The sequence below is a fragment of the Hemitrygon akajei genome, chromosome 12 (assembly GCF_048418815.1).
Source record: "Hemitrygon akajei chromosome 12, sHemAka1.3, whole genome shotgun sequence".
NCBI lineage: Eukaryota > Metazoa > Chordata > Chondrichthyes > Myliobatiformes > Dasyatidae > Hemitrygon > Hemitrygon akajei.
In genome coordinates, this window is record NC_133135.1 from 54,095,866 (window position 1) to 54,118,076 (window position 22,211).

General features: G+C 39.1%; 1 protein-coding gene across 1 annotated transcript in view; it reads left to right on the plus strand.

Moving 5' to 3' along the window:
* Positions 1-10,427: 10,427 nt before the first annotated feature.
* The window catches only part of negr1 (neuronal growth regulator 1), a 434,855-nt gene continuing 423,071 nt past the window's right edge, over positions 10,428-22,211 (plus strand). The window contains exon 1 of the mRNA XM_073063112.1: positions 10,428-10,848. Coding sequence (XP_072919213.1) covers positions 10,673-10,848 — 176 coding nt within the window. The 5' untranslated portion in view covers positions 10,428-10,672. The remainder of the gene's footprint in view (positions 10,849-22,211) is intronic.

A 22,211-nucleotide genomic window follows, 5' to 3' on the forward strand; every position in this document is an offset into this window, starting at 1 on the left:
CAGTAGGCAGGTAGTGCAGGAGTCCCCTGAGGTCATCTTCCTCCTAAACAGATATACTGTTTTGGATAGTGTTGGGGGAGATGTCTCATCAGGGGAAGACAGCAGCAGCCGAGTTCATTGCAACATGGGTGGCTCTGTGGCACAGGAGGGAAGGAAAAGGAGTGCGAGAGCTATAGTGATAGGGGATTCGATTGTAAGGGCGTTTCTGCGGCCGCAAAAGAGACTCCAGGATGATATGTTGCCTCCCTGGTGCAAGGGTCAAGGATGTCTCTGAGTGGCTGCAGGACATTCTGGAATGGGAGGGTGCACAGCCAGTGGTCGTGGTGCACATAGGTACCAATGATATAGGTAAAAAATGGGGTGAGGTCCTACAAGGTGAATTTAGGGAATAAGGAGATAAACTAAAAAGTAGGACCACAAAGGTAATAATCTCTGGATTACTACCAGTGCCACGTGCTAGTCAGAGTAGAAATAGGAGGATATTTCAGATGAATACGTGGCTTGAAAAATGGTGCAAGGGGGAGGGATTCAAATTTCTGGGGCATTAGAACCAGTTCTGGGGGAGGTGGGACCGGTATAAACAGGACAGTCTGCACCTGGGCTGGACTGGAACCAATGTCCTAGGGGGAGCATTTGCTACTGCTGTTCAGGAGGCTTTAAACTAATGTGGCAGGGAGATGGGAACAAGTGCAGAGAAACAGAGGGGTGTAAAATGAAGGTAGAAGCAAAAAGTAGTAAGGTGAAAAGTAAAAGTGGCAGGCAGGCAAATCCAGGGCAAAAAGCAAAAAGAGCCACTTTTCAACATAATTGTATAAGAGCTAAGAGTGTTGTAAAAACAAGCCTGAAGGCTTTGTGTGTCAATGCGAGGAGCATTCGTAACAAGGTGGATGAATTGAATGTGCAGATAGTTATTAATGAATATGATATAGTTGGGATCACAGAGACATGGCTCCAGGGTGACCAAGGATGGGAGCTCAACATCCAGGGATATTCAGTATTCAGGAGGGATAGACAGGAAAGAAAAGGAAGTGGGGTAGCATTGCTGGTTAGAGAGGAGATTAACGCAATAGAAAGGAAGCACATTAGCCTGGAGGATGTGGAATCGATATGGGTAGAGCTGCATAACACTAAGGGGCAGAAAACACTAGTGGGAGTTGTGTACAGGCCACCTAACAGTAGTAGTGAGGTTGGGGATGGCATTAAACAGGAAATTAGAAATGCGTGCAATAAAGGAACAGTAGTTATAATGGGTGACTTCAATCTACATATAGATTGGGTGAACCAAATTGGTAAGGGTGCCGAGGAAGAGGATTTCTTGAAATGTATGTGGGATGCTTTTCTGAACCAACATGTCGAGGAACCAACTAGAGAGCAGGCCATTCTAGATTGGGTATTGAGCAATGAGGAAGGGTTAGTTAGCAATCTTGTCGTGCGAGGCCCCTTGGGTAAGAGTGACCATAATATGGTGGAATTCTTCATTAAGATGGAGAGTGACATAGTTAATTCAGAAACAAAGGTTCTGAATTTAAAGAAGGGTAACTTTGAAGGTATAAGATGTGAATTAGCTAAGATAGACTGGCAAATGATACTTAAAGGGTTGATGGTGGATATGCAATGGCAAGTATTTAAAGATCGCATGGATGAACTACAACAATTGTTCATCCTAGTTTGGCAAAAGAATAAACCAGGGAAGGTAGTACACCCGTGGCTGACAAGAGAAATTAAGGATAGTATCAAGTCCAAAGAAGAAACATATAAATTAGCAAAGAAAAAAGCGGCACACCTGAGGACTGGGAGAAATTCAGAGACCAGCAGAGGAGGACAAAGGGCTTAATTAGGAAAGGGAAAAAAGATTATGAGAGAAAGCTGGCAGGGAACATAAAAACTGACTGTAAAAACTTTTATAGATACGTGAAAAGAAAAAGATTGGTCAAGACAAATGTAGGTCCTTTACAGTCAGAAACAGGTGAATTGATCATAGGGAACAAAGACATGGCAGACCAATTGAATAACTACTTTGGTTCTGTCTTCACTAAGGAGGACATAAATAATCTTCCGGAAATAGTAAGGGACCGAGGGTCTAGTGAGATGGAGGAACTAAGGGAAATACATGTTAGTAGGGAAGTGGTGTTAGGTAAATTGAAGGGATTGAAGGCAGATAAATCCCCAGGGCCAGATGGTCTACATCCCAGAGTGCTTAAGGAAGTAGCCCAAGAAATAGTGGATGCATTAGTGATAATTTTTCAAAACTCCTTAGATTCTGGATTAGTTCCTGAGGATTGGAGGGTGGCTAATGTAACCCCACTTTTTAAAAAAGGAGGGAGAGAGAAACCAGGGAATTATAGACCGGTTAGTCTGACATTAATGCTAGAGTCGGTTATCAAAGATGTGATAACAGCACATTTGGAAAGAGGTGAAATCATCGGACAAAGTTAGCATAGATTTGTGAAAGGAAAATCATGTCTGACGAATCTTATAGAATTTTTTGAAGATGTAACTAGTAGAGCGGATAGGGGAGAGCCAGTGGATGTGGTATATTTAGATTTTCAAAAGGCTTTTGACAAGGTCCCACACAGGAGATTAGTGTGCAAACTTAAAGCACATGGTATTGGGGGTATGGTATTGATGTGGATAAAGAATTGGTTAGCAGACAGGAAGCAAAGAGTGGGAGTAAATGGGACCTTTTCAGAATGGCAGGCAGTGACTAGTAGGGTACCGCAAGGCTCAGTGCTGGGACCCCAGTTGTTTACAATATATATTAATGATTTAGACGAGGGAATTAAATGCAGCATCTCCAAGTTTGCTGATGACATGAAGCTGGACGGCAGTGTTAGCTGTGAGGAGGATGCTAAGAGGATGCAGGGTGACTTGTATAGGTTAGGTGTGTGGGCAAATTCATGGCAGATGCAATTTAATGTGGATAAATGTGAGATTATCCACTTTGGTTACAAGAACAGGAAAACAGATTATTATCTGAATGGTGGCCGATTAGGAAAAGGGGAGGTGCAACGAGACCTGGGTATCATTGTACACCAGTCATTGAAGGTGGGCATGCAGGTACAGCAGGCGGTGAAAAAGGCAAATGGTATGTTGGCATTCATAGCAAAAGGATTTGAGTACAGGAGCAGGAAGGTTCTACTGCAGTTGTACAAGGCCTTGGTGAGACCACACCTAGAGTATTGTGTGCAGTTTTGGTCCCCTAATCTGAGGAAAGACATTCTTGCCATGGAGGGAGTACAAAGAAGGTTCACCAGATTGATTCCTGGGATGGCAGGACTTTCATATGAAGAAAGACTGGATCGACTAGGCTTATACTCACTGGAATTTAGAAGATTGAGGGGGGGATCTTATTGAAACGTATAAAATTCTAAAGGGATTGGACAGGCTAGATGCAGGAAGATTGTTTCCGATGTTGGGGAAATCCAGAACGAGGGGTCACAGTTTAAGGATAAAGGGGAAGCCTTTTAGGACCGAGATGAGGAAAAACTTCTTCACACAGAGAGTGGTGAATCTGTGGAATTCTCTGCCACAGGAGACAGTTGAGGCCGGTTCATTGGCTATATTTAAGAGGAAGTTAGATATGGCCCTTGTGGCTAAAGTGATCGGGGGTATGGAGAGAAAGCAGGAACAGGGTTCTGAGTTGGATGATCAGCCATGATCATACTGAATGGCAGTGCTGGCTCAAAGGGCCGAATGGCCTACTCCTGCACCTATTTTCTATGTTTCTAATAGGAATTTCAGGTATGTGTTTTCCTGATTTCCTTCCCTGACATTCACAGTCGATTCCTTGGTCTTGCTGATGTTGTATGTAAAATTTTTGTGGTAATACCACTCAAACAGCTGATACTTCTCAATTCTTTACACCTCCCCATCACCACCTAAGAGTCATCCAACAAATTTATAGATAGTGTTTGAGTTGTTTCTAGCCGCATGGTCATGAGTGTAGAGAGAGTAGAGTACAGGTCTAAGCAGACATCCCTGAGGTGAGCCCGTGTTGATTTACAGCGTGGAGCAGATGTTGTTACTCATCCACACTGACTGTGATTTTACAATAATGAATTCAAAAATCCAGGTGCATTGGGGGGGGGGGGGGGGGGGTACAGAGGCCCATGCTTTGAAGCTTGTTGATTAGTACTGAAGGGGTTATGGTATTTAATGAAGAGCTGTAGTCAATAAACAGCAGCCTGACCTAGGTTTTGATGTTGTTCTCGTGCTCCAGTGCCAAGAGAAGAGCATCTACTGTAGACCTGTTGTGGCAGCAGGCAAACTGCAATGGACCTAGTTCCTTGCTCAGGCAGGAGTTAATTCAAGCCATAACCATCTTATCAAAGCACTTCATCTTGGTAGATATGAGTACTATCAGAAAATTGTTGTTGAGACAACTCATCTGCTCTTCTTGGGCACTGACTGGTATGAATCTTGATCTTTTGAAGCAGAATGTAATGTCAGACCACAGCAGTGAGTTATTGAAAATTTCCATGAATACTCCAGCCAGTTGGTTGGCACAGGATTTCACCACCCTGCCAAGAACACCATTGTGGCCTGAATCCTTGTGAGGGTTCACCCTCTTGAAGGATGTTCTGACATCAGTCTCTGAAAAAGAGATTGCAAGCTCACCAGATGCTGTGCGATTTGCACACGTGTGGTGTTATTCTTCCATTCAAGTCATGCATAAAAGGTGTTGAACTCATTGGGGAGAGAAGCACCACTACTATTTATGCTGTTTGATTTTGATTTATAAAAAATAATGGCATTCAATTCTGCCACAACTGTCATGTAACTAGTTGTGCTTTAATCTTTACACAGAATTGCCTTTGAAATCTCAGAATAGGTTGTATCTGGGCTTCTTGTAGGGTTTTAGATCATTGGTCTTAAATGACACAGATATAGCCCTCAGCAAACTGCAAATCTGGTTCATCCAGGACTTCAGGATTGTGAAAACTTGGAATGTTTTCAAAGGTACACACTCATCCACACAGGTCTTAAATGAAGTTGGTGATAGCCAAGGCATATTCATTTCAGATTCAAATTGAATCACTGAATATGGTCCAGTCCGCCAATTTAAAGCAAACCTGTCAACACTCAACTTCTTCCCTTGACTATATCTTTGTGGTCCTCACCACTGTTACTGCCATCCTCAGCCTTATTTCTCCCATAACATTTTGGATTCTCATCCAAATGGTTAATATAGATAACACATAATAGTGGGCCCAGCAGCAATCCCTGGAATATACCAATAGTAACAGACATATATTCTGGGGAATGTCCTACCACCATCCTGCCTATTTTGTCTACAGTTTTCTAGCTCTCTGTGGATGCCATGCAATCTAACCTTCCAGAGAGGCCTACTATGCAGATAAAGTATCAAATACCTTACCTAAGTCTATACTTGTCATCAAAAGAGAAACTCAGTCAAATTGTAAGATAGGATCTCCATGCACAAAGCTATGCTGGTTACCCCTACTAAATCCTTGCCTTTACAAGTGTAAATATATCTTATTCCTCAGAATGCCTCATAAAGGTCATGATCTCCAAGAAAATACCAAAATAACTTTGGTGGCCAAGTGGATAAATTGGGTAAATTGGAGGCATAATTTTAGCTTAAAACTAGCCTTCTATTATAGTTTCCTGACAATACTAAGATATACAGTATTGGATGAGACATAGCAAGTTTAAACTGTGGTATTATTGTTTTTGTGGTGATTTGTGGCAATGGGCTGTTCCTCAGCCAGTTTTTTATTAAAGTTGAAAATAACACTCAGTCACTGCAAAGTATTAGGAGCTACATGGACTTTCACACTATCATCTGTTTTTTTTCTTCAATATTAGGACAGTTGTTTCAAATACCATTGTAGCACTGAAAATTATGGGTTCCACTGGAGCATAATTGCACAAGATCTTTTCCAAATTTGGCAAAGTGCTTTGTGAAATACATCAAACAAATGCCTTTTAACTACATCCAATCTTATACAATGTTTTTTAAATTGGAATTAGAATTGGTTTATTATTGTCACATGTACCATTGTCTTGCATTCTGTTCATACAGAACAATTCATTAGACAGTGCACTGAGGAAGTACAAGGTAAAAGAATAATAGAATGCACAATAAAGTGTAACAGCGACAGAGAAGCTGCAGGTAGACAATAAAGTGCACAATCATTATGAGGTAGACTGTGAAGCTAAGAGTCCATCTTTTAATAGGGAATAATTCAATAGTCTTATAATAATGGGTAGAAACTGTCCTTGACCCAGGTGGTCTGTGATATCAGGCTTTTGTATCTTCTACCCAATAGGAGTGGGGAAGAAAGAGAATGCTCAAGGTGGGTGGGATCTTTGATTATACCAGTTGCTTTACTGACGCAACAAGACATATGGACAGATACCATGGAGGAGAGGTTGATTTCCATGATGTCTCTGAGCAGTGTCCATAACTCTGTAGTCTCTTGCATTTCTACCTGCTACATTAGCTATCTCATGTAATGGTGATATTACAGTCAAACAATATATAATATTACTTATTAGATTCATATAGTTACAAAACAGTGTAACAAGTCCATGCTGATCATTAATTACTTAGCTATATTACTTCAGTTTCCTAGATCATGGTATGTAGCCCACTAAACCATGGCAATTCAATTTCCATGACAGTATCTACCACTACCAGTTTTTCATGTTACAGGTTCAAATCACCCTCTTATATCCACTTTAAGCCTCTTAATCCTCATCTTAAACCTAAATAATTTGGTCTAGGATGCATCTACTGTGGGATGTGTTAGATGTTCACTGTCCAGGGCCAGGAGGCTTGCTTTTCGGCCAAATTCAGCTTTCTAAACACATCAGCTGACACTTGTAGAGATTAAAGTGTTGTTTTGAGTGAGTTAAACTTCCAACCAATATTATTTGTTAAGTTTCTTGTCATAAGTGGGAGCCAGTCTTCAGTTCTTAATGCAAATGGTCAGCAACAATCAGTTTGAAGTTCAAAAGAAAAGCTTTGCAAACAAGCACTGTCTATAGAGCAGATTGCTGGCCCAGAGCACCTGGGTTTATTGTTCAAGAGATGCTGTGTAAGGCAATGGGGTTATGTTAATTGGCTTGCTGATGAGATTGATAAAATACAACACATCAAATAGCTGATGTATTAATAATTGAAAGATTTGTGTACTCAAAGAATCAGCTTCACAACGTAGCATTTCGGAGAGGGGGGCGGAGATGGCCAGATGTCTTGGTATATGTGAGAGCAAGCTAGCAAACAACATCAAGGTGGATAGAAAAAGCATTTACAAGTATATAAAATAAAACAGAAGAGAAATGAGGGTGGATATAGGACTGCAAAAAAATGAGGCCAGAGAAATAATAACAGGGGACAAGGAGATGCCAGAAGAACCAAATGAGTATTTTACAACAGTCTTCACAGTGGAAGACACTAACAGTGTGCCAAGTGTTGAAGGGTGTGAGGGAAGAGAAGCTGCTATTACAAGGGAGAAGGTACACAAAAGGCTGAAATACCTAAGGGTACATAAGCCATCCAGAGCAGATGAACTGCTCCCTAGGGTTCTGAATGAGGTAATGGTAGAGATTGTGAAGACATTAGTAATGATCTTTCAAGAATTATTGGACTCTGGCATGGTGCCAGAGGACTAGACAATTGCAAATATCACTCCACTCTTTAAGAAAGAAGGGAGGCAGCAGAAAGGAAATTATAGACTTGTTAGCCTGGTTTCAGTAGTTGGGAAGATGTTGGATTCAATTGTTAAGGATGAGGTTATGGAGTACTTGGTGACACAGAACAAGATAGGACAAAGTCAGCACGGTTTCCTTAAGGGAGAATTTTGCCTGATAAACCTGCTGGAATTCTTTGAGGAGATTACATGTAGGATAGATAAAGGGGATGCAGTGGATATTGTATATTTAGATTTTCAGAAGGTCTTTGACAAGGTGCCACACATGAGGCTGCTTACCAAGTTACGAGTCCATGGTATTACAGGAAATTTACTAGCATGTTTAGAGCATTGGCTGATTGGTAGGTGGCAGTGAGTGGGAATAAAAGGATCCTTTTCTGGTTGGCTGCCAATGACTAGTGGTGTTCCACAAGGGTCGGTGTTGCGACCACTTCTTTTTCCACTGTATATTACTGATTTGGATGATGGAATAGATGGCTTTGTTGCTAAGTTTGCTGATGATACAAAGATGGATGGAGGGCAGTTAGTTTTGAGGAAACAGGTAGGCTGCAGAAGACCTTAGACTGATTAGGAGAATGGGCAAGAAAGTGGCAAATGAAATACAATGTTGGAAAATACACTCTGGTGAAACAAATCAGTACACTGACTATTTTCTAACTGGGGAGAAAAACCAAAAATTTGAGAGGCAGAGGTCTTGGGAGTTTTAATGTGGAACACCCTAAAGTTTAACTTGCAAGTTGAGTCAATAGTGAGGAAGGCAAATGCCATGTTAGCATTCATTTGAAAAGGTCTAGAATATAAGAGCAGGGATGTGATTCTGAGGCTTTAAAGGGCACTGGTGAAGCCTCACCTTGAGTATTGTGAACAATTTTGGGCTACTTATCTAAAAAAAGATGTGCCCCCATTGGTGAGGGTTCTGAGGAGGTACACAAGGATGATTCCAGGAATGAAAGAGTTATCATACGAGGAACGTTTGATGGCTCTGGGTCTGTACTTGTTGCAATTTATAAGGATGAGGGGGGATCTCATTGAAACCTTTCGAATGTTGAAAGGCCTAGACAGAGTAGATATAGAAAGGATGTTTCCCATGTTGGGCATGAGGGCACAGCCTCAGGATAGAGGGTGTTCATTTAAATCAGAGGTACAGAGAAATTTCTTTAACCAGAGGGTGGTGAATCTATGGTATTTGTTTCCACAGGCAGCTGTGGAGGCCAGATCATTGGATGTATTTAATGTGAAGAGTCATGGGTTTTGATTTGCCATGGTTTCAAAGGTTACAGGGAGAAGTCTGGGGAGTGGGCTAAAAAGGAAATAAAGAATCTGCCATGATTAAATAGCAGAACAGACTGATGGGCCAATTGGCCTAATTCTGCTCCTTTGTCTTAAGGTCTCATGGTCTTAATTGTGGGTTTTAGACTACCTATGTGAAAGGCATTTGAAAGAATATTTCATATGCATGGACACCTAAGTGGCAACATAACACTATAAATGTAAAGAACAGTCCAGGCTTTTTGGGGATGGTCCAAGAACATCAAGAAGAATGACAGAAACATGGAATGAACTAGAATCCATTCCTCTGCCCCCAATTTCTGCAGCAGACAATTTGTTGGTTTGCAACTTGTTGGGATTGTTCTTGTGTTTTAGAAATGATACGTAGTTTGGAACTGTTTTATTAGATAGAAATCCCCCGTGAGTTTTAAATGTGTTCTAAGAATTCCATCTAAATTTAAACATGCATCACTGAAAATAAATGAACTCTGCTTAAACTGCTTTGTTAACTGAAAGTGTCTTCTCCTTGGTAGGGATGAGAGGACCCACCACTCAAATAGTGGGTATTAGCAGCTAAACTCACCATGGAGGATAAACAGGAAGCGAACTAGTTTTTCAAGAGTAAATACTTATGGTATAATCTCCCTTTAATGAGGGTACTTGTAGTCAACTCTATTGGAGAGGGCTTAATATATTTGTCTGAGTTTAGAACTTTGCAGTCAGCAAACTGATTGCCATCACAGGGGAAAAATTCTGTCTATCCTATCTGTGCATCTCATAATTTTGCATACCTTTATAAGATTATCTCTCAGCCTCCTCTACTCTAAAGTAAACAAATCCAACGTATGAAATCTTTCCTCATTACTGAAACATTTCATATCGGCAACATACTGATGAATCTCCTTAGCATCCTCTCAAGTGCAACATCCTATGGAGTGGCGAGCTATATTTCATTTTCTTTCTGACTTCAGAGAATTCCAGTTGATTTTTTTCCCTGGAGCGAGTATCTCTAAGCACACAAGCTGCTGCAGAGGTTTTGATAACTTAGTAAGTTGCATTATATAAGCCAGGATATAAGGTGAGGGGTAAAGCCTTTCTTCACTTAGCAAGATTCATCAAGAAAACAATAAAAGTTGGAATTGTATAGAATTCAGAATCATTTCCTTGCAAAATAACTATCTTCTCACGAATAATTTGAAATTTATTGTGACTTTGGTATTAAGCTGTTCTGTGCATCAATTAGTGCATTTATTTATTTAACTATTATTTCAGTGTTTATTAGTTGTCATGCCAATGCTGATGGGTGAAATTCAGTAATACCTTTAATGCTCGATGCTCCCAGTCAGTCGGACATGTTGCCTGGGCAACGGCCATGGCAACTGGATCAGAGCCTGGGGCTGGCTGCTGTCTCCCTCCCTCCCTCTCTCCCTCCCTCCCTCTCTCTTTCCCTCCCTCCCTCCCCCCTCTCTCCCCCTCCCTTTCTCTCGCTCTCTCTCTCTCCCACATATACACACACACGCATTTTACAGCAGTTCGTCCGTAGATGATGTGGAAGCCGCCGGAGAATAAAGAGCTCGTACTTTAGAGTCAGGCAGCGCCAGCGCAAAACTCCCTTCCCTTGGCAGAAAGAGGAGGAGACAGGAGGGGGGGAAGACAGAAAATAAAAACAGTAAAGGGCTCTGAGAGATTTTCTGTGAGAAAAGGGAGGTTGGAGAAGAGAAGCAATGGACAGCCTGCAGGATGCTTCCCCGTGCTCTGCCGGCCAGTGGCTAGCGGCTCTGCTGCTGAGTCTGTGCTGTTTGTTGACCACTTGCCTCCCGGCAGCAGCTCAAAGCGTGGATTTCCCCTGGCCAGCTGAGGACAACGTCGTGGTGCGACAGGGAGACACGGCCATCCTCAGGTAGGGGTGCAACAGCAACCTGTGACAGACATCCTGTGGCGTGGTGGGGGGGGGGGGGGTGACATGATTGTTTACATTCTTGTTCCGCTTTATTTTTCTCTTATACGTAATGACGAACATCTGTGCTGTCAATGTGGTGCTGGGCGAATGTTTCAAGTTGCTCGTGGTTGACCAGTCTGGTGTATTCCCTGTTGTACAACTGTGTGTTTTAATAGTTCCCAGAGGATATAGTTGGGAGTGGGTGCAGAAAAACTGTGTGTGTCCGTACACTGCGAACGCTCTGTGCCAAGCAAAGCACTGCATTGTGCAGCGATTCTACACCTCAGCCTGACGCTGCACTCCTGTTTCTGTTTCTCACTGGCAAGAATTGAATTCGTCGCAATTTATTTGTGCCCGTGGCATTCATGAGTTGCTGGGTTTTTATATTGATAAAAATTAAATGAAAAATACCGTAAATAATACTATCCTCAGAATGAAATATACTGTCACTGGAATCGTATGTTGTTTAATTTGCAGCAATACTGCAACAGTATAGATGTATTAATGGTTAACCTGTAGGAGTTTGTTTTTAAATTTACCAGACTTCAATATGCCACACCTTTTTATTTACCAGCCTAAAATAAATGAAAACAGATGTTATGTTATTAAAGTGCCATTATCCTGACGCATACACTGTCCATTATTTTACTTTCACAGCAGAGAGAAGAAAATCTTTTATTTTCTTCAGAATATGTAAGGCATTGTTGATAACTTCAGAAGTGGCGTAGCTCTGCATGCATGCGGTAGAATCAAACCATATGTTAGTACCATGTCGAACAAGGCACGAGAAATTTTCTATTCAATGCGTGAAATTGCGCAAAATATATTTTATACATCTCTAAACTCATTACTGTAACTACGGTACAGATGTCTAACTGATTAGCAGAGTAAAAATCTGTAATCTAACCGTTTTTAAAATGATGAAACTTCCAAGTAATTCTTCATTTCATAATCAAATAATGAGACTAATGTTGAAAATGTTAAGTTGTCTAGGAGGTGTAATTATCAGTAGCGGAAATAAATTTTCAAGAACCGAGTGAAGATCTCAGTTACCTGAATTTTCTGATGTTCAGTGATTGAATTTTATTAACTTTTGTTTGAGTGTGAGATAGAACATACAAGAATATAATCCTCGGGGAAGAATAATTGGTGGGACCAGTTCGATGCTGGAGTAGTGCACCTCCTTTTGGCCAATCAGAGAGGTGGCACCGAGGTCTTTCTATTTCGAGATTGTCGCACCTCAAATGAACGGGGAAACAAACTATTGCTGTGTAACTAAGTGAAAACGCAGGAGAGATTTCACTCACTCTGATGTGCACAGTTATTGAGAATTTATTGAGCATTAGTAGCTGTTGTTTAGCCATTTCTTAATTTTACTTGAAACACAGTCTTTTCTGTCATTCCAAATTTTGACTGCATTCTGTATTGGTGTGTTTTTCTCTCTCAGCATTCTCGTTTAGAACGCGTTATTATTATTATTATATGTTCCTCTTGGTCACATCCTTATGGTGCAAACGTAATTGTACTCTGGATGGCTTTATGCAATAATATATTTATTGCTGGAACCCACTAACTACATACTAACATACTAATCAAATTTAATAGTGATTTTGTTCTTGCAGTTGCATTCTGTAGTTAGCATTCAATATATGTGGATGTGTTTCGGAATTTGAGTTAACTTGTTTTGAGAACAGGGGAAATACTCAGTTATAGAACATGGAAACGAGCTTTTTTGCATCTTGCATTACGGTAATCCAACACTAATCCCTTTTTATTCTCCCCACATTCCTATCAACTCCCCCCCCCCCCCAACCTTTATGCTGCATTTTCGTAGAAAATTCTCAGGTGTGTCACAAGCGTAGGGAGAAAAGTGGATGACGAAATTATAAAGCAGGTATCAAAAAGGAGCAATGAAAACGTCAAAAAGCTGGGCTTTGGTACTTTCTTTAAGGTTGCGAGGAACATGAATGGACAAGCATATGGAGGGAAATCCTGAGCCAAGAATATTACTGATTGAAGTGCATTTAACAGTGACATGATGAAGGAAGGGGGACAGAGTTAAAGAAAAAGGTCTAGAATTCTGTTCATCCAATTTCCAAACGAAATATGAAACATTAACACAAGAGATTCTGCAGATGCTGGAAATCCAGAACAGCACACACAAAATGCTGGAGTAACTTAGCAAGTCAAACAGCATCTATGGGAATGAATAAACACATTGCGGGCCAAGAACCTTCTTCAGAACAATTTCTGCTTTTCTTAGTACCAGGATATACAGGAAATAACCATTTCAGTGGTTCTGGCACATTTTTGCAATGTAAAATATTCCCAACAATTCAAAAAATTGTGTAACAATTACCTTATTTGCCCAAAAAGCAACCAGCTTTTAGTAACACGAGTGAATCTGCAGATGCTGGAAATAAATAAAAACACAAAATGCTGGCAGAACTCAGCAGGCCAGATAGCATCTATGGGAGGAGGTAGTGATGACGTTTCGGGCCGAAGCCCTTCATCAGGAGTAAATTCATTTCTCCCACAAGTCTGTTATATAAGGGGCCAAAGTTGTCATTTGCTGTTTACCTGTGGGGATCAAGACCACTAACTAGTGATCTGAGGATCACTATGGGCTGCTGAAGCTGATCTCAACCAGATCTCAGTCTCCCATAAGCTAATTAAACCCCTTACTCAAGGGGAGGAAATTTCATCGACTTTCTCTGTGGATCTCTGGAGAATACTGAGTGACCATAGGCAATTGCCTGTATTTTGCAGTTTCCTCAAAGTGCAGGCATTCAGAGATTGCAGACTTTTCTTTATAGACCCCTCCATGTCAATTCCCTAGCAGAAGTGTTTGGCTGTAGTGCTGAAAGGGCTCCATGGTCTCCTTGGGCAAAGAACCTTTCTCCTGCAGATTCAGTTCTTCAGCCTGCCCAGCATGTTCAGACCCTATGGGATGATTTTCCCACCTCCTAGTAGCATTGCAGCAGCCATTCATCTGGAGTTCGAAGTGTGTTGCTGACATCGTAGCGTGCCAATCTAAGTGCTGGTTTTAGAGTTTGCAATGCCAACAGCTGCAAGAACTTGTAACACATCAATGCAGAACGTCATGGTAAAGGCAATTATAACAGTTTCAGTGTGGTGTTACCATAAAATCTGTGATGTTGTTCTTTCATGCCTTAGTATTGAAGATGTTGATGTTTATACTCATCTTAACTACTCTGGTTGCATCTCATAAACCTGAAACTTTAGCACAAAGAAGAACAATGGCAGCAGGCTCTCAAGAATACCACCATTTGTAGATTTCCCTCTGTTGCCAATTAAATTCAGCACACAATAAAATATGCCAGAGAATGGCTTTGCCAAATAACCATACTTGTATATTAATTGCAATGTATTCAAACAACCAAATGATTCAATACATTGTCTCACAACCTCCAAGATTAATGTTTACTGTTTACCTGTGCTGCAAATTACTGCTTGCAGTTTGAGTTATATTTTATTAATTTATTTATTGTATAAAAATTTGGTTTATGTGCTGTTGTGTGGGTGCACCATGTTTCCGGGGAACATTGTTTCATTTGCTTTTATTATGTACAGTCAGATAACTATAAATCTGAACTTGAACAGAAAAATCTTGTTGCTTGTATTTAGATACTACCTGCTCTAGATGGCCCAGGACAGAGTTTGATGTTGTAAATCACAAAGGGTTGGTTTGCAGGAGCAGCAGGCTATCAAGAAAGCAAATGAAATATTGGCCTTCATTGCTTATGAGGCTGAATTTAAGAACAGGGAGCTTATGCTGCAACTGTATAATGTACTGGTGAGGCCACACCTGGAGTACTGCATGTAGTTCTGGTCTCCTTACCTGAGGAAGGGTATACTGGTTCTGGAGGTGGTGCAGAGGAGGTTCACCAAGTTGGTTCTAGAGAGGAAGGGTTAGACTATGAATAAAGATTGAGTTGCCTGGGACTGTACTTGCTGGAATTCAGAAGAATGAGAGATCTTATAGAAACATAAAAAAATATGAAAGGGATAGATAAGATAGAGGCAGGGAAGTTGCTTCCACTGGTAAGTGAGACTAGAACTAGAGGACATTGCCTCAAGATTCGGAGGAGTAGGTTTAGGATGGAGATAAGGAGGAACTGCTTTTCCCAGAGAGTGGTGAGTCTGTGGAATTCTTTGCTCAATGAAGCAGTGGAGACTACCTCAGTAAATATATTTAAGACAAGGTCGGATAGATTTGTGCATAGTGGAATTAAGGGTATGTAGGTGGTGGAGGTAGGTGGAGATGAGCCCATGGCCAGATCAGCCATGATTATATTGAATAGCAGATTAGGCTCAAGAGGCCAGATGGCCTACTCCTGCTCCCATTTCTGAAGTTCTTATGAATTATTTTCCAATATCCTGTTTCAGGGTCTTCTGCCAGTTTTACAGTGAAACACCTTTTTATTAACTTTTTGCATACTTCCTAGATATTTCTTTGGTTTTATGATCAATTGTTTCTCCTTAAGTCTAATACTTTCCTCATACAGTATGTACTTGCTACTTTTAGTTCCTTCCTATTCCTGCTAAAACCATTAACACCTAAATGGGATTTACAGCATGGTACAGTGCAATCTGCCAAATTTGTATGAGAAATAGATGGAACAATGGAACAGATGCCTAAATGGTTTAGATAACTTGCTGATAACATTGACATTGATGAGAGCTTCAGCAATAGATTGCAGAAGTTGGGAAGCAAGTGGGTGATGTTAAGATTTTAGTTGGGAATATTTGTGTTGAAAGAAATATTGGATCAAAAGTTGAACTAGTAATTCAAATGTGCTGATGAAAAATAATTATTGTGTTAAAACAGTAGTAGTTTATGTGAGCCAGCATGAAACTTCCATTTTTAGGTGACAATATGTAAAACATACTCTCCAGATGCACCACATTTAAACTTGTATGGTATAATAAGTAATTTAAGTAGCATGAAAAAATATTACTATTTAATATCTTTTTCTTCATTTGCAGTAAATTGTTAATACTATTGTTCTCCAAGGAACTTTAGCTGAGGATTATGATCACTGTTTCCTCTAAGCTGCATGGGTGCGCAGTAACTGAAATGTTCCCGCGCACATAGTCTTTGTTGTCTCGCAGCTGGATTTTTATTTTATGTAATGTTAATATAATTTTGAAATCTATGCTAATATAATTGTAAAATACCCTGTAATTAATTATGTTAATGAATACAATCCATAAATTTTCTAAATAATAAACATAAGCCAACTTTTACTTTGAAATATTTTAGAGCTTCAACATATTTAGATTACCAGTGTTTAAAGTTACAAATTGTAATAATAAATACAGAATGGAAATTGGTAGCTTATTGTTAATAACCCACCAGCCCGCTGAATGCCAATGCAGTAATAAGCATATTATAAAAAAAACATTTAAAGTGCTGCACAGTTTTCAGGCCATGTAAAAATTTCCTGCTTAGAGCAATGGTTGGTCTGCGCAGCTGTAAAAAAAAAAGATCATGAATATGAAGCCTGTTTGGATCTTTCATTTAAAAAAATTACTTAAAGAGTTTAGAAGTATTCTTTTTGTTTTCTTCCCTCTCTCTTTTCCACTGCTGGAATATGGTTCTGTAGTATTTGCTATTCTTTCTGTTTCTCTTTAGATATTCATTTCCAGGAACTGGACATAGCCATGTGGGAACTGAGATGATGAGATAGTTTCATTTTATTTTGGTGGGTTGGTGGTAGGATTTGAAGAGAAAGCTGCCCGAGTTTTTGTAGTTTACTTAGGCCGATTATCTGTGTGATCCACTCCATGCACAGATCTGGACTCAAGCAGGATATTGTACTGAGAACTGGAAGTAGGGGTATGGTTGCAGGTTTGAAAGTTTTGTAGTATTAGATGTAAACACCAGAAAATGCCAAGACCTGAAGAAATCAATAAAAGCAAATATAAAATTGCTAGTGTTTCATTTTTTTGACTGTGATTATCCTTAAAATCCAGCAGATTTTCCCAATGTCTTATCCATACCGCATTGCTAGTCTATGATTGGTGATCTTCTCAATTTGCTGACAGGGAGGAAATATTGTGACTGCTCTTGAATCCCCTGCTGTTTATTGAATGCACAAGCCCAGTGCTGCAAATTAATGGATATCTATGTAGCCCCAAGGAAGAAGTTTGTAATATATTTACTGTGGCCACTGGCTACTGCAGAGAACCAGCAACTACTTGCAGCTAAATACATTGCAGTCTTCCACAGGACAACCGTAAATTGAGGACAAACTGACTATCAGCTGCCAGTATATATATATATATAAATATATGTATCACTGTGTCCTGGCAAACTCAACGACAACTGATACTTATCAGTTAACAACTTGTTTTGTGAAAACAGCTAATTCTGTAATTCTGTAATCTTCATGATGTTGCTATGAAGCAGCAGAGCTCAAATGTGCTGACTTTCCCAGCACAGTCTATGAAAACCTCTGTTCATTAGTTTCTCTTTCTCATTAAATCAAGCAGGATGTGTTTGCTTTCCGTTTGTTCTGGGAAGATACTATACTCAAGGATGGACGCGCTAGATAAATGGTAAAGATTTGTGTAGAGCAGTGCACAAAGATGTCTCCAAGAAATCTTCCTACAGGAACTGACAAACTTGATCTCAATTGATGCCCACAGAATAACTGATTTTTGAAGACTTTTATTTGTTCAACCTCCATGAAAATATATTAGTTTTCATAAATACACCTGGAATTGATGATTATTAAGCATTTTGTGAACCTAGTGTGAGAGTGAAGCTATTATTTCAGTCTGTTGGTCAGAATGATAATGTATTTTACTCTTCTAAATGGGCAGTTATCACCAGAGTGGATGAGGTAAAACAAACATACATTTTGTTTAGTTGTACATGGCATAAATACATTATAAACATATATTTAAAATATACTCCATCAGAAATCAAATCTCAGTATATGCTGTTTATAGAACGCAGACGGCAAATAGTCAGATTGAGTGTTGTACACAGTTCAACACAGTGGCCCAAGCTGAGTCAACCTCTAACCGATCACATCAGTATTCCTCTTTTCTCCCATATTGTGTATATTTATTTCGACATAGAAAGAATATTTAGAGCAGGGTTTCTCAGCCGGGGTTCCACGAGAGATCATCATTTAAAAAAAATAAACATTATTTTTTGAACTTCGCACAGCATGCAATGCTAGTGCTCGCAGTGGTGGGCAGTGACTGAGCAGACCCATCAGCAAACTCGTTAGAGGTCTTTCAGCCCGGTATGGCAGTGTGCAGTAGGACCATATTTATTTGGTTGAGTCCATTCTCAGTTTTTGACATGAGATAAGGGAGGCCATTGATAATTGGTGAGAGCTGTATTGCACAAAGTGGAGGATGATAGGATGATTAGCATGAAGTGCGTTTTGCGAGCATTCAATAGACTGGCCCAACTTGGGCTGTGATGACAGTCTCTCCATCCTGAATTACCTTCTCCAACTTCCTCTTATACACCGCTGAATGATTTATAGGAGTGAATAAACTCTGCTGATGCAGTAAAAAATTGGAGGGAAATTTTCATTCTAAAGAAGGAATTTTTATGTGACTCAGCTGCTCAGTTTCAAATCTTACTTGAAAACCACCTGGAAGAACCACAGAACAAAATTGAACAATATTTTTCTTCCCATTCAACACAAGTGTATGACTGGGTGAGGGACCATTTCTCTGAATCTTCTGCTCAGCCTGAGAAATGACTTTGAGAGAAATGGAAAAACTTTATGAGCTGCAGTCTGATCATGCACTCAAGATGTGATTTACTGATCTGCCCCTTAACAAGTTTTGGATTTCTGTGAAAGAAGAGTATCCTGCCATTCATAGGAAAGCAATGAACATTTTGCTGCAGTTTTCAACTTCTTACAAATGTAAGCAAGATTTTTCTTGTTTAACAAACATAAGGAGCAAGAAGAGAAATCATCTCATTTCAGTTGAAGATAAAATCCATGTGTGCATATCTCAAGTTTGACCTGGGATTGAGTATTTGTGCAGCAAAAAATAAGCTTAAGTTTCATGTGCTAGGCTTATATTTGAGTCTGATCATGTCACTTAGTAAGAAAATGTTTTTCCAGAGTCTTGTATAAAATTGTGTCTTAGGCTATATTTTTGTTCATATTCCTTTGGCTTATGGTGTTTAGTAACTTTACTATACACCGTTGTCAATACATCTTCATGATGTAAATAGCATTAATTAAAATCAATTTGCAACCTTTATTTAAAATAAATCTACTGTGCCTACCTTTAGAAAAATTAAATCCCATTTTGGCTTAAGCCAGTAATTTAACAGAAATGTATTATGTTTGCCTTATGAGTTTTTAAAATTTATAAAAGGGAAAGAAAGAGATTAATTTCAAGAAAGGTAAGCTAAAAATTCATTATCTACTCAAAAGAGCATTGACAATTATTTCTGGATTATTGTATCTACAACTTACTAATCACACTAACAAACTGTGAGCTGGAGATATAATAATTTTTATGCAGGGGTTCCCTGAGACCTGAAAATTATTTCAAGGGTTCCTCCTGGGCAAAAAAAGTTGAGAAAGGCTGATTTAGAGAAATGAAGATTACAGTCTGCAAGCAACATAAATGCTACTAACTACAGGATTTCATTATGTGCAGCATCAGCTGAGGTATTTGGTTCCAAGACAACTACTGGAAGCTATGGGCAGTCAAAATCACAGTTACAGGTTTGAATTTCCTTTCTAATTTAAATATGCTTCTGTGCCATTCAACTCCAGTTTGAAGGGCTGACTGGAGAATTGATAGGTATACATGATGAGCTTAGATTGGACGCTCGGGGAGAATGTGGAAGAGTGGCTGTGGTAGATTTAAGGAAACCTATTTTATTAAGCAAGTGATTATAATTTTCAGTTCATTACTAATAATATGGTGGAAACAGAATCAATTTGTAATTCACAGAGAGAATTGGATAGATATTTGAGGGAAAATAATTTGCAGGGCAATGGGGAAAATGGATAAATGGGACTAACTGGATTGGTCTACAGTAAAATGGCATGGATTTGATAGCTTCGAATAGCAGCCTATTTCAATTGGATCTGAAAGAATAAGTGTGTGGTGAATACCAATTGTCTGACAAAATAATATAATTCAATGCAATGCAATTCAGTTATGTTTTCAGTATTCTTATAAGATTACTTCTTTCTATAAAAATATTTGCAAAACAATAGTAGCAAAATAATAAAATAAGCTATTCTAATGGTCATAATTATTCTGTCATTCTGGAATGTGGATAGAGGGACAACAGCATTTTATGGTTTCAGAGCAAGTCACATTTTAACTAACTTCAGACCAAGGACTTTAGATGCTTATTGACTTTGCTGGCTTAATATGAATGCTGGGATTATATTTTTTAATTAACGTCAATGTTAATCATGGACAAATAAAGGCAGAAGGGCAATCCATTTTAGAATTATGAAACTTTTAATAATGTTGACAGTTCTGTGGCTGCTTCCAGTTTCTGTTAGTTTGCCATTTTTTGTCTGATCGGAGAATGCAGTAGTCACTTCATCCCGAGAAACGTCCTTACCTAAAATGCACATGCAGGATTTACAGTACAATCATTAGATAGTGATCAACAATTGAACCTTCATTAATTTCTTTATTTTTGTTGGCACAGTTACATTATGAATAAAACTTTCATTGTAAGAACAGTCAGATTGATATAACAAGGTAGATTGAATTCCTAATCTCAGCATTTTAAATCTGCCCCCTAATGAAATCAATAATTGCTTATTTGCTAACAGTGTTGAAATTAAGTATTACTAAATCAGTCAAAGACTTCGACCTTCAAATCATCTGGACAATATTTATCCCATAATTTCTGTGGAGAATACTTACTCATTACTGGGTATATGATTTAAAGTCTCTATAAAAATAAAGAAGGAACTAAACTATGTTCTCATGTTTCTTGATTAATTGTACAATTAGCAGTATTTTGGTGACAAAAAATAAGACAATAGAGGGTAATCAGAAATTATTAACTGAAAAAATTATCAGAGGCTGCTCTTTACACTCCTGTACCTAATACTATCATCACTGAGTGTGTGTATGTGGTCCCCCGCTTCTATAGACTGTCCACTACAAGGTTTGACATGTTGTACATTCAAAGATACTCTTCGGCAAAACACAGTTGTAATGCATGGTTATTTGAGTTACTGTCATCTTGAACCAGTCTAGCTATTCTTCTCTGACCTCTCTCATTAACAAGGCATTTTCACCCACAGGACTGCTGCTCACTAGATGTTGTTCAGTTTTTCACAACATTCTCTGTAAATTCTAGAGACTGCTGTGCAATGAACATACCAGGAGATCAGCAGTTCTGAGGTACTCACACCACCCCATCTGGCACCAACAATCATTTCATGGTCAAAGTCACTTAGATCACATTTCTTCCCATTCTGATATTTGGTCTGAACAACAACTGAACCTCTTGACCATGCCTGTATGCTTTTATGCATTGAGTTGCTGCCACATGACTGGCTGATATTTGCATTAATAAGCAGGTGTACAGGTGTATCTAATGAAGTGGTCACTGACTGTTTATTAACTCAACACCAAGTCAAATGTCCAAAACAGAAAGAAAATCAGGAGTATTGGTTTGGATTGTACTTTGTGTATAGCGGATATGATAGTGGCTTTGAATCACTGGCCTTTTGAAGATGTTAAATCCCAAGTGGTTTGCTTCATTATTAACATGCTTGTACTTTTACTTGGAGATCCTAAGAATTGATATAACATTCACTGAGACAGCTAAGTGGGTTTAGTTATTTTGTCTCCCTCAAGAATATTTTTACTACTTCCCAAGATATCATCATCCTTAATTTATGCTCCCAGTAGAAGTAACTTTCTGTGAACTCTTGTAACCTCTCTGTCAGTCAAACCTTCTAAGAAAAGATTTATCTGATCTTTGGTGTTGAAAACAACATTTTTTTTGAGATTTGACTTTCAAAGCAAACCTCTTTTTTATGTTTAATCCAACAGAGGCCTGTCTGAATGATGCATTTTATAGCAAGTAGTCCCTTAAATGTTATTTCCTGAAACAAGTAAATATCAAGATCAAATATTGAACAAACTTTTAACTTACTAAGAAGACCCAAGCTGTTCTATTAGTTGAATGGTAATCTGGCCTTAAAATACATAAACTGAACAAAGTTTGATTAGTTTTTCTTTAGGTCATCCCAAGTACATGCTCTCCTGCCAAAAACAAATGTGTTGGCAATCTTTACTCTTCCCTCTAAGTCCTGTTATCA